The sequence below is a fragment of the Osmerus eperlanus genome, chromosome 22 (assembly GCF_963692335.1).
Source record: "Osmerus eperlanus chromosome 22, fOsmEpe2.1, whole genome shotgun sequence".
In the NCBI taxonomy this organism is placed as follows: Eukaryota; Metazoa; Chordata; class Actinopteri; order Osmeriformes; family Osmeridae; genus Osmerus; species Osmerus eperlanus.
This window is the reverse complement of record NC_085039.1, coordinates 1219433-1231858: the sequence shown is the minus strand read 5'-3', so window position 1 is coordinate 1231858 and position 12426 is coordinate 1219433. Positions and strand designations below refer to the sequence as shown.

Sequence of the window (12426 nt, the reverse complement as noted above, 5' to 3'; positions counted from 1 at the left end):
ATCATTACCTGTGGTTTCAATCCAGTGTATCACTGCAACGCTGTAGCCTACGCGAGACACTACAAAAACATTTACACAGCTGTAGGAAGTCAAACGGCGACAGAACATGTTCGGCACTCCCCTTACTTAAATCAAAAGTCTATCTAACTACTAACCTGAACTTCATTGCCACAGCCTAAACTTTGTCAATCTGTTCATGAAAATAATTAATTTCAGCCTAAACCGTACAACGGAACGTTAAATCCAATTCAACCAACGCAATCGCTACCAAGACGAACACAGCAGTAGTCTAGTCTGTACTACTACAGTACCGTAGTAGTACAATTTACCGGGGCAGCTTCTCCACACAGGGCTATATCGCATTTTGCGTTGTTACTGACAATGATCGCTACCAGTGAGCTTTTTATGAATGAGCGATTTTCCACTAAATAAATGTCAAGCTTATTTACGTTTTGGGGGGCATATTTTCAGTTAGCAGATGGTACTGTTTGAATCGCGATTCCATCTTCTACTGCCGGGTAACGTCGTAGAATAATCTTCAAAGGGGGTTCTTTATTAATGAATGAATGCAATGATTAGGCTAAATGCATGAAAATATCACGAGAAGGGAAAAACTTAAAAGGACGTTTAAGTCATAGAGATTAGGTCAATTTGTACACCGGTCTGCCAAATGTATTCGTTTTGATTCAACGATGAGGCTGCTTCTTGGGGAAATGAGAAGACATCCATTTCATTCTACACTTCACTCGTATTTTCAGTTGTAAATGAGCAGCAAAAAAAAATGCTTTTAAATCTATGTCATCTTTATAAATAATAAGTATGCATTTTTATATAAAATACAGAAATATCAGTTGTAAAAATGTCATTCAAAAACGGACCCCTGTGCAACCGACGCAAGCAAGCACACCCTACAATTTCCCCAGAAATTGTACCCTCTCTAGTTGTATCTAAAATAATTGACGAATTCAAAGAACAACAAAAAAATACTTGTAGGCTTAAAGGCGCACACGATCATCCTCACATTCTGTTCCTGTCAATCCTGCATGAGGGAGGGCCGAGCCAACTCACACAGTCAGAGAGTAGTCAAAACTCGGAGGAGAGCCATGACAAATCAATGCATTTTTAAAGATATGTGGTTACGGTCGAGTATGATTTCATTTCATAATTTAATTCAAATTGTTTTCACAACTATCATAATCAAATTCATAGTTAAAACATGTATTTTTTCGGGAGCCAAAAGAGCCGGCTCTTTTTAGTGAGCTGAGCCATACAAGCCGGCTCACGAAAAAGAGCCGGAATGCCCATCACTAAGCTGTAGGAAGTCAAACGGCGACAGAACATGTTCGGCACTCCCCTTACTTAAATCAAAAGTCTATCTAACTGCTAACCTTAACTTCATTGCCACAGCCTAAACTTTGTCAATCTGTTCATGAAACTAATTAATCTCAGCCTAAACCGTACAACGGAACGTTAAATCCAATTCAACCAACGCAATCGCTACCAAGACGAACACAGCAGTAGTCTACTAGTACTGTACCGTAGTAGTACAATTTACCGGGGCAGCTTCTCCACACAGGGCTATATCGCACTTTGCGTTGTTACTGACAATGATCGCTACCAGTGAGCTTTTTATGAAAGCGATTTTCCACTAAATAAATGTCAAGCTTATTTACGTTTTTAGGGGCATATTTTCAGTTAGAAGATGGTACTGTTTGAATCGCGATTCAATCTTCTACTGCCGGTAACGTCGTAGAATAATCTTCAAAGGGGGTTCTTTATTCATGAATGAATGCAATATGAGTAGGCTAAATGCCTGAAAATATCACGAGAAGGGAAAAACTTAGAAGGACGTTTACGTCATAGAGATTAGGTCAATTTTTACACCGGTCTGCCAAATGTATTTGTTTTGATTCAACGATGAGGATGCCTTTTGCAGGGGAAATGAGAAGATCAATTTCATTCTACACTTCACTCGTATTTTCAGTTGTAAATGAGCAGCAAAAAAAAATGCTTTTAAATCTATGTAATCTTTATAAATAATAAGTATGCATTTTTATATAAAATATACAGAAATATCAGTTTAAAAAATGTCATTCAAAAACGGACCCCTGTGCAACCGACGCAAGCAAGCACACCCTACAATTTCCCCAGAAATTGTACCCTCTCTAGTTTCTAAACATTTCCTTCTTTTGATTCATGTCTTAATTTAATTCTAATCCACCTCACTAGATACGTAAAATAGTCATTCTTGCATCTTGTTTTCCATGTTTAACCATACAAAGTAGGATCCTATAGAACTCGTTTTCCTCTTGTCCTTTTGTCTTCACCCAAATCCCAGTGTAGGAGGAGCACTGCCCTTCACTCCAGAACAGTAGGTGGCGGTGCTGCATCTCATGAACGTTGGTGGCAATCTGCCATTAAAAGAAAAAGAAGAACGCCGCTATGCTGCTCAGTCTGAAGGTTGAAAGTTGTTTACCGTACTGGAGGTATGTAAAGTGAACTATGTGACGCCTTACATTTTATTTCTGTTTTTGAAGTTCAAAGCCCTGTTGCAAATCTAACAGCTAGACTCAAGGTTTGCATTATGCGTTGCTTTTGACATCGTTGTGTCCAGGATTTGCGTTTGTGTGTGAGCTTAGTTTTAAGCTCACCACGGTGCTAGTTACAGTAGGCCTACCGTAGACCTTCCGTTATTTTCTTCCGTTGTGTTATGTTACTGTGTACAGTAGAGCTCGACTAGCTAGATTCAGCTGTTGACTTTAATGGGAATAGCTGTATGTTTGTAGTGATTGTGGTAAACGTTACTGTTATGTTTTCTACTGTAGATGTAGCGGTCAGTGAACGCCTGCTTTGTGAAATTATATTTGACAGAAAATAAAAAGGCGTTGGTACAAGATATAATAACTATTACACTACTCTGTACTGAGTAAAATCAGTACAGAGATCAGTGGTCCTCAACCCTGGTCCTCAAGTACCCCCTGTCCTGCATGTTTTAGATATTTCCCTGTTCCAACACACCTGATTCAAATGAATGGTCGTTAGCAGGCTTCTGCATAACTAGATAACGACCCATTCATTTGAATCAGGTGTGTTGGAGCAGGGAAACATCTAAAACATGCAGGACAGGGGGGTACTTGAGGACCAGGGTTGAGAACCACTGGGCTAGATGACACCGGCACTCGACTAACTTGCTAGCAAGTGTGGATGAAAATCAATGCTTCTTTTTGGATGAAAATACAATCAATGCTTCAGATATATCAAAATATGTAATGATAATGTTGAACATATATTCCAAATATCATTATGTCGCCAGTACTTAAATGTCATTGTCTAAGGGAATAAGAGGAAAAACAAGAAGTCAGCATGCTCAAGGCCAATGAGCCCTACCAGATAAGGGAGGCAGAATGGCCACACCAGGAGATAAGAAGATGCACTAGGCTGCACAACTCTGTGGGTCAAGAGAAGGAGGAGACAGAACCGGTTTCAGGCGGTGGAGAATGTATTCCAGATCTCTAGACCAGTGGTTCCCAACCCTGATCCTCAGGGCACCCCTGTCCTGCAAGTTTTAGATGTTTCCCTGCTCCAATACATCTGATTCAAATGAATGGGTCGTTATCCAGCTCTGCAGAAGCCTGCTTATGACCATTCATTTGAATCAAGTGTGTTGGACATTTATTATATGGCAACAACAGTACGAGCGTTCTGATTGGCTAATGGGTAGTCATGCCAGCCGTGTATTGACCGCCGGTCTGATACGAATCCTTATTCGCCCTCTGACGTCATCTTCAAAATGAGCGATATTGGGTGCGTTCGACTTCATGCGGCACTGACAGACGGCTGCAGCCGGATGACCTAAAGCTGAGAATGCCATTGTCTGCTTCAAGTCAGCCGGGCTGCAGGCGACGCCTGCGCTGCATGAAGTCGAACGCACCTAATGATAGACATCAACAGCCATGAGGAAATTCAGAAGAAGCGAAAATGTGTTATTGAAAGTGATGATGAAGACTGCAAACTATAGCAGTGTTTCGGCCAGGGGCGTAGGCAGAAATTGTATTTTGGGCGGGCCAGTGCCAAAGTGAGTGGGCCTATAATTTTTCCTAGAAAAATAAATAAATTAAACTTAGTCTATTAGTCTATAGTTCTTGCTAATTTAAATTAAGTTAACTGGTGATTTTCGTTGTTTGTATTCTTCCCCGGTCTAGCTAAATTGCACGTCTGTTGATTCGATAGCGATTGCTGCCCTTGCTCGTTTGTATTGCTTGTTTGTATTTTAAGTGCATTATTATGCTGAAGTAGTTTTGATTAATATATAGTGGGTTTATTGTTATTTGCTACAGAATGATTAGCCTATCAAGATCAAATGAAGCAGACAGTGTACATGCTTTCGAGGACCTTAATCGACAGGCTACTGACTGAAAAATCCTAGAGGAAACACTGTATAGACTGGCGGAGTGTCTGTGTTTTGGGGATTTAACTTGTTGCTCCCTGCCTCATGTCATGCATGCTGCAGTGAAGGCAGGGAGCGCTTCCCCATGTACATCCATTCCGCCAATGTTAAACCATTTGTCATGTGTATGAATAAATGGTGAAATCAATCACGTGAGTGTCTTGACTGAACTGCACTAGTTTCTTTAGTTTTGTAATTCTCAGCTTTCAATACAAAATTTTATATTTCTGGTGCATCATAGATGAAAAATATGCTATGAAGTATATTGTTATTATTATTGGATTTAAAACGATGCAATCAGAAACCATAGTAATTTGTATTCAATTTACATATGCTGCGTATTGTATAATGAAGTTGTTTATAATATTATTTTGTAAAAAAAAAACTATAAAAAGGAGTTGTTTGCTGGACATGCAGTTTTCTGTGTTTCTCCAGGCAAAATAAACCACAGAAACACTATTCTCACAAAATGACCACTGTTACATATGTAAAACAAACCTTATGACAGAGAAAATAAATGTTTTTGTGTGAAGGCTGAATGCTTATTAACTGAGAACTGTTTCCTCTAGATCTCTTGATTGTGGGCGGAGACAAAGGGAGACTTCCTCCAACACCAGAAAAACTACAGAGAGATGATCAACCAGAGAGCGGATCAACCAGAGAGAAACAAGCTTCCAGAGACCAGAGAACAAAGAGAGACCTGAGTTATGGAGACACAGCACGGTGACACCTGTGGGAAGAGTCTTTCCTCATCCAGAAACCTCAAGCAGCACATGATGATCCACACTGGAGAGAAGCCCTACAGCTGTGACTTCTGTGGTAAAATCTTCAGCCGAGTTGAGACTTTCAGAGTTCACAGCCGGATCCATACTGGGGAGAAGCCCTACGGCTGTGACCTCTGTGGTCAAACCTTTAGCCAGGCTAGCCATTTCAGAGTTCACCGCAGGACCCACACAGGAGAGAAACCCTACAGCTGTGACCTCTGTGGTCAAACCTTCAGCCGAGTTGACACTTTCAGAGTTCACAGCAGGATCCACACAGGAGAGAAACCCTACAGCTGTGACCTCTGTGGTCAAACCTTTAGCCGGGCTGGTACTCTCAGCCTTCACAGCAGGACCCACACAGGGGAAAAGCCCTATTGGTGTGAATGCTGCAATAAAGCCTTTTCTTCTTCTACTGAATTGACGAAGCACAGCAGGATCCACACTGGAAAAAAGCCCTACAGCTGTGACCTCTGTGGTCAAACTTGCAGTCGGGCTAGTACTCTCAGCCTTCACCGCAAAAGGAAACACACTGGTGAGAAGCCCTACATCTGTGAATGCTGTGATAAAGCCTTCTCTACCTGTAATGAATTGAAGAAGCACAGCAGGATTCACACAGTAGTGACAACCTACAGCTGCCCACACTGTGATTGTGTATGTGAAACAAAAAGCCTATTCAAAATTCACCTGCGTATCCACAATAAAGTTCCTGGCTCAAAATGAGGAGGTGGTACCATCCTGATCATGTGCACACACGTGCATGTGTACCGTGCCTTCAACTGGCTTAACCCTCGTGCTGCCTTCGGGTCACATGACCCAAAGGTTCATAACGAACCATTGTTGTGTTTACCCAATTTTACCCAATACAAAAACAAATAAAAATAATTTTCTTTTAACCATTCCAATGTGGGGGGTCTGAGACAGCCCGACAGTTAAAAGAAAATGCTTCACTTTGTTTTTGTATGAGGTAAATTTGTCGCAATACGACGGTGGGTCACAATGACTGATGGGTCAGAATGACCCGAAGATAACACAAGGGTTAAGCAAGCACTTTCACAAGCTACATTTGTTCTTGTATTGTATTATATAAAAAGTATCACATTAAAGCGTGTAGGGCTGTATTGGCAGAAACCTGAATGATACAGCCCCTTTGTCACTGGTCACTCAGACACTCGTCTGGGACAGTTGTTCATTTGCACCTAGGATTGCAAAATTCCGGGAATATTCAAAGGAATATACGGGAATTAACGGGAATTAACAGGACATTTTGGGGTAATTTAACTGTATTTACCTTGTCATAAGCAGACATGCATGCAAACATTTATAATACAACTTTTGTGTGGACATACATACATCCTACTCTCACTGCTGTAAAAAGTTAGTCTACTGTATACAAATAAACTTGTTATTAAAATGAACATGGGTTCAGTTTACCAAGTAATCAATATGCTAGGTAAAGACAAACAGTGTTGGGAAAGTTCACTTTCTACATGAACTAGTTCAGTTCATAGTACATTTTTTTGAACTAAGTTCACAGCTCCAAAAATGTCTTTCAATATGTTGCGAGTTATAATTGAAATCTGTCTGCAATACCGCTCTTGGCATCTACGCAATTCGGCGCTTTCACACTTGCCAGGCATAGGGCTGAAATGTTCAGCCCATGTACGCACACCCAAGAGCACTCTCACGCACAATTGAGAGCTGACATGTTTGCGCAAAATGTTTTACCGTTTTCGTCCGTTCTAATTTATCTTCCTTTATAATCATGCAACTAATATTTTTTATTATTTTACACATAATTAAATGTTTGTTTTAATAAATACACACTACACTTACACTTCTGCTCATTTGTAAAGCACTTTGAATTGCCATGGTGTATGAATTGTGCTAGGCCTATTTAAATGAACTACCCTTGCTTTGCCTTCAATTCACATCAACTATGTTAACGGGGAACCTTGCCATCCAATACTAAGTGACTTATCACGGTATTTATAGGCCCAAGGTAGTCTTATTCCGCACACTAAGACAACATCACACAATGGCGTGTTTATTGCTGCTGCAAAATTTTGCAGATTGTCCCCTGAGGAGGGAACGCATCTTCCATGACCATACCGATTTATTTTCAGAGAGTGACGAGTAGGGATGGGCAAACGATGCCTTGTGAAGCTTTGGTAGTTTCTTCCGGATTGTGCCGAACCAGAGCCGAACTATTGGCGCATTGAAATTGGAGAGCACAGTGACATCTAGTGGTCAGCTAAAATTATAGCAGCCGTTTAAACTAACTGAATGAGATGTACCAGTAGTTTCTGACGGTACTTCGCCTCTTAATTATTCAATGTCGTTCATTTTTGTAAGGCTACGTGTATGGAGGACCAAACCTGCCAAAATTAAAAATAAATAAATAAATGTATAAATAAATGTATTTATACATAAAAAAATGTAAATATATAAAAATAAATGTATGAAAACATCTTAATTACGTATTTATTTATTTACATGGCCATTTATTTCTGTATTTATATATTTTTGTATTTATTTATTTCTGTGTACATTTATTTCTGTATTTATTTATTTCTGTGTACATTTATTTCTGTATTTCCTTGTCCTTAAGCTAATGAGGTAAGCTGTCAATCAATGTATGTCACGGTGTCACCTTAACCCCATTGGTTGATCGGTATCAGAGTGTGAAGATGGACTTTCCATGCCTGGGTTTGCTATGACTACCTTAGTAAACAAAAGACTGCACACACGCAGTAGATAGCGAGATATGAGAGTTTTGGCTAGCTAACCTTGCTAAAAAAAAGTGCTAGTCAAGATGTTTAACTTTTTCGCGTTGAGGCTCTGGATACCAATTTGTACCATTTAGCTGCCTGCAGAGTCATAAAGAGAAAGAGTTGCGTCAATTGCCTTTACGTTCATGGTACTGTACTGTACTGTAGGCTAGTTAGAACTAGAGCGAGCTAGCATCAGTTTCAAACACAGCAGCATCGTCGTTGATGAACAGTTGTACTGTACTAGTACTGTATGATGGAGTTGTGCCAAGGTAAGAATGTGGAAGTTCTTGGCCCATTTTCTGGCATCTAGTACATTTAACATTTCAGTATCTTAACCCTTGTGCTGCCTTCGGGTCACATGACCCAAAGGTTCATAACGAACTATCGTTGTGTTTACCCAATTTTACCCAATACAAAAACAAATAAAAATCATTTTCTTTTAACCTTCGCAATGTGGAGGGTCTGAGACAGCCCGACGGTTAAAAGAAAATGCTTCACTTTGTTTTTGTATGCGGTAAAGTTGTCACAATACGACGGTGGGTAACAATGACTGATGGGTCAGAATGACCCGAAGAGAACACAAGGGTTAAAGTGCCGAGATTTTTTGATGCTAGCTAGACATGTAGAAGCCAGAACGTAGCAAAAACAATGTGCTACGAAGTGAGTGATGACCTGTTTATGTAATGATCAGTGTAGCTAGCTAATTTAGTGCACTATTTATATTTATTGAGAAACTAATGCCTACAAACAAGTTTGTGTGAGAGGAAAGCTGTATTTAATTATTAATCCGTAACTGTGGTCGCTTATTTGCACCATAGTCTGGGGGTTGGTACAGTAAGAAATTGGATGATATTATACAGTGTCAAGGAACCATCAAGGAACATAGTACAACATGGTTAATCTATTCATAAAGTGAATGTTTACTAAGCAAACTATGAGTTAGAGACCATTGTAACATTCAGTCCATCATGTGATTATCATTACAGCTTACTGTCTGTTTATGTGTGTGTGTCTATGGCCCTTGCAGTCTGGCATTGCTACTGATGTTGATGTGAGCTGAAAAGGAGGCCCAGTGCCTTGGAGGTGGATGTCAGACCACTGGACGAAGGAGCGCTGGATGGGAGACCACTAGTTGAAGGAGCGCTGGATGGGAGACCACTGGATGAGAGATTTCTGGATGAGGGAAAATGTGATGGAGTGGGCTGTCTTATATTTAAACCACAGTATTTTTGTCATTACTATGCTTTTAATTGTGGTCGTTATTGAGTTATATTGAGTTTGCTCCTGTTGACTTTATCAAACCACCTCTTTCTCCTCTCACTATCAGCTGGGAAGCCGTAGCCTACATCACGACTCCCTATTTGGAGCATGCAATACATCCCCATGCATCACACCCAACCATTATGAAATCCAAGATGCTAGGTGCAAGACCAAGACAGCGCGGTGTAGACAAAAGCGTTACCTTTATTGTGTCACCCTTTACACTCTTTTCATAGCAGAGACTAAAATAACATGTGTACATATTTGAATAGTCATGTTGACTATCATGTAGTTGTACTGTAGCCTTTCACAACCAAGTCCTTGAGGTTTAATCATTGTGCACTACACATGCATAAAATGATACTATATAGTAGGGAAAGATTAAATAAAGATGCAGAACAAACTACTTGTTTCCAAGTTACATTTAATGACAACACATGAAGGGTATGAAGAGATTCTTAACCCTTGTTCTGCCTTCGGGTCACCATCGTTGTGTTTACCCAATTTTACCCAATACAAAAACAAATAAAAATAATTTTCTTTTAACCATTGCAATGTGGGGGGTCTGAGACAGCCCGACGGTTAAAAGAAAATGCTTCACTTTGTTTTTGTATGAGGTAAATTTGTCGCAATACGACGGTGGGTCACAATGACTGATGGGTCAGAATGACCCGAAGATAACACAAGGGTTAAAGAGATTCTTGAAGACATTCTTAAATTGGAATACAGCTCCAATAGGGGATTATCACGCTTCCGGGTTTCATGGGCGGGATTTGTCAACTTTGTGCATGTCCACTTCCGGCGCAGTTCAACAATGGCTGAAACGAAGGCTAGATGTCACTGCTCTGTTCCACTTTGTAAATCGAACAAACAACGCCAACCCTACTTAAGTTTCCATGGATTCCCGACTGAATTGAGTCTAAGGAAGAAGTGGATTAAAGCGGTTCGCCGGGATGAGGGGCCAAACTTTAAAATAAAACAAGGTAGCACGTTTGTTTGTAGCCGGCACTTTAGTGAATCAGACTACACTAACGCTACAGGTAGTGCTAGCAGGCTAGCGTTAGCTGGCGTGGCTAACTTTACCAACCGAGGTCGCATCAAGCGTCTGCAAATCGGTTCTGTGCCCTCCCGTTTCCAGTGGAACAACTGGGGACTGCCAAGAAGGGAGTCTGCTTATAAAAGAGCATCAACTCGCTTAGGCCATGACGTTTGTCCAGCCCTTCCTCTGGAGCAGCCCCTACCATGTGAGGAAGAGGCGATGGAGGAGGTCGCAGCTTCGGTGGTGATGACAGAACATGATTACGGTTCTGCTCCTAAACCAGGTATGTCAGTGTTTGCCGGTGTTCTGAAATGTTGGACTACCTCCTCATGATGACCTACCAGCTTCATCACAAGTACAAACATTGCATTTTATATCTTACTTGATTAAACGTAAAGGTGAATATTGAGCTATAAAAAGCTATTTCATGTAGCTTTAGAGGTCCAAAAAACTTCCAATATGCAAGTCACAGACAAAATCTGGGTCAGATGTTTTAATTTTTTCTCTCCTCTCATACAGGTGCACTGGATGCTGCTGCTGCACACATACAGCAACTGGAAGACAAAATCAAGGAGCTGACAACAGAGCTGTCACAGCTGAAAGTGGGTGAAGTGTATTTTCACCGATTTTGTGTCTCAGACAAGGACATCCATTTTTACACAAGATTCACGTCAAGATATGTTTTTTGTCACTTCTGGGAGGCAATTCAACCATCTGCCTCCATGGTGGTTTATTGGTCGAAAGCTCAGAAAAAGGGACAAACATTTGAACCCATTTCTCCCAGTCCAACGCGTAGGCTGCAACTGGTTGATGAGTTTTTTCTTTTCTGCTGCAGAGTTGCTGCAGGCCTGCAAGAGAAGGTGCTGGCTGACATGTTTCAGGTCAGTGTGTCCACTGTCTCCCGTGTTGTTATAACGTGGGCCAACTACCTTTACCTGCTCCTTGGCTCCCTTCCCATCTGGATGAGTAAACAGCAAGTCAAGAACACCATGCCAAGCAAATTTGTGCAGTACAGTCCAGATGTTCGGGTAATCATCGACTGCACCGAGGTGCGATGCCAGAATCCATCATCCCTCACTCTCCAGTCTGAGGTTTTCTCATCGTACAAAAACACGACAACCTTGAAGGGATTAATTGGGATTGCCCCATGTAGTGCTGTGACTTTTGTGTCAAGTCTCTTCACCGGCTCCATCTCTGACCGAGAGCTGACTGAACAAAGTGGACTGCTGGACTTACTGGAGCCAGGAGATGGCTGCATGGCAGACAAGGGTTTCACCATCGAGAAGCTGCTAGCTGACCGTGGGGCAATGCTGATTATACCACCCTTCAAGATGACAGGTAGGCATGAAAGGAATGAACATTTCAAATTAAAACTGTGACCAAAATGATAATCATTAAGGTGTGCAGACAAATGTTTAAAAAAGTACTGAGGCACTCACTGAAATAATAGAAATGAACTTATTTCATCTCTAACCACAGCGCAGTTCACCAAAGAGGATGCTCTAAAAACACAAGCAATCGCCCGACTTCGAATCCTCGTGGAAAGAGCAATACGCAGAGTCAAGGAATATCGCATCTGGGAACACACTCTCCCTCTAACCTTGTCTGGGACAGTCAACCAGCTGTGGACCGTCTGCTGTGTGATGACCAACTTCCAGGGACCACTTGATTTAAAAGGCTACATCCCTGTTGAATAGTGTTTCCCCCGATCACATGCATTCAACTGTATACTGAATACATTGTATATATTGAATGAGATGTATATAATGAATGAGAAGTCATTCATCTATAATCAATTGTAAAGGTCAGTCCATCCTGAAAGTATTCAAATAATGTAAATATGTAAATAATGTACTCAGAAAAAGGGAATTAATAATTCATTTCCTTTATTCATTCAGTTCATTTCACTTTCTGCTGAAGATACACATTCATATATGTACCAAAGAAGTACAGGTCCACCTTCTTTTTCATCTCTTATCATTTCATCATCCCTCCAGACCCTTTCGACTGTTAAGTCTCCCTCAGTATCTGTTATAAAATCGCACCAACTCAATCCAGTTACTGCCAGTTGGCCTTGAACCTGCCAGTGGTATTTATGATTCTGCTTCAGTTTTGCCTGACCATTCACAATTTTTACATGTCCTG

General features: G+C 40.9%; 2 protein-coding genes across 4 annotated transcripts; both read left to right on the top strand.

Moving 5' to 3' along the window:
• The first annotated feature begins 2348 nt into the window (after positions 1–2348).
• LOC134008513 (zinc finger protein 239-like) lies at positions 2349–7582 on the top strand. 2 transcript variants are annotated; one of them, XM_062447927.1, is made up of 3 exons: positions 2349–2486; positions 5017–5987; positions 6243–7582. In XM_062447927.1, the coding sequence occupies exon 2, from the start codon at positions 5155–5157 to the stop codon at positions 5929–5931; it is 777 nt and encodes a 258-aa protein (XP_062303911.1). In that variant the 5' UTR covers positions 2349–2486; positions 5017–5154; the 3' UTR covers positions 5932–5987; positions 6243–7582. The 2 variants fall into 2 exon arrangements, with proteins under 2 accessions (XP_062303911.1, XP_062303912.1); XM_062447928.1 differs by lacking the exon at positions 2349–2486 and having other exon boundaries at positions 4980–5987.
• Positions 7583–10807: 3225 nt separating this feature from the next.
• On the top strand, positions 10808–12118 carry LOC134008514 (uncharacterized). 2 transcript variants are annotated; one of them, XM_062447930.1, is made up of 3 exons: positions 10808–10883; positions 11117–11619; positions 11761–12118. In XM_062447930.1, the coding sequence occupies exons 2-3, from the start codon at positions 11154–11156 to the stop codon at positions 11976–11978; spliced, it is 684 nt and encodes a 227-aa protein (XP_062303914.1). In that variant the 5' UTR covers positions 10808–10883; positions 11117–11153; the 3' UTR covers positions 11979–12118. The 2 variants fall into 2 exon arrangements, with proteins under 2 accessions (XP_062303914.1, XP_062303913.1); XM_062447929.1 differs by lacking the exon at positions 10808–10883 and having other exon boundaries at positions 11008–11619.
• The last annotated feature ends 308 nt before the right edge of the window (positions 12119–12426 follow it).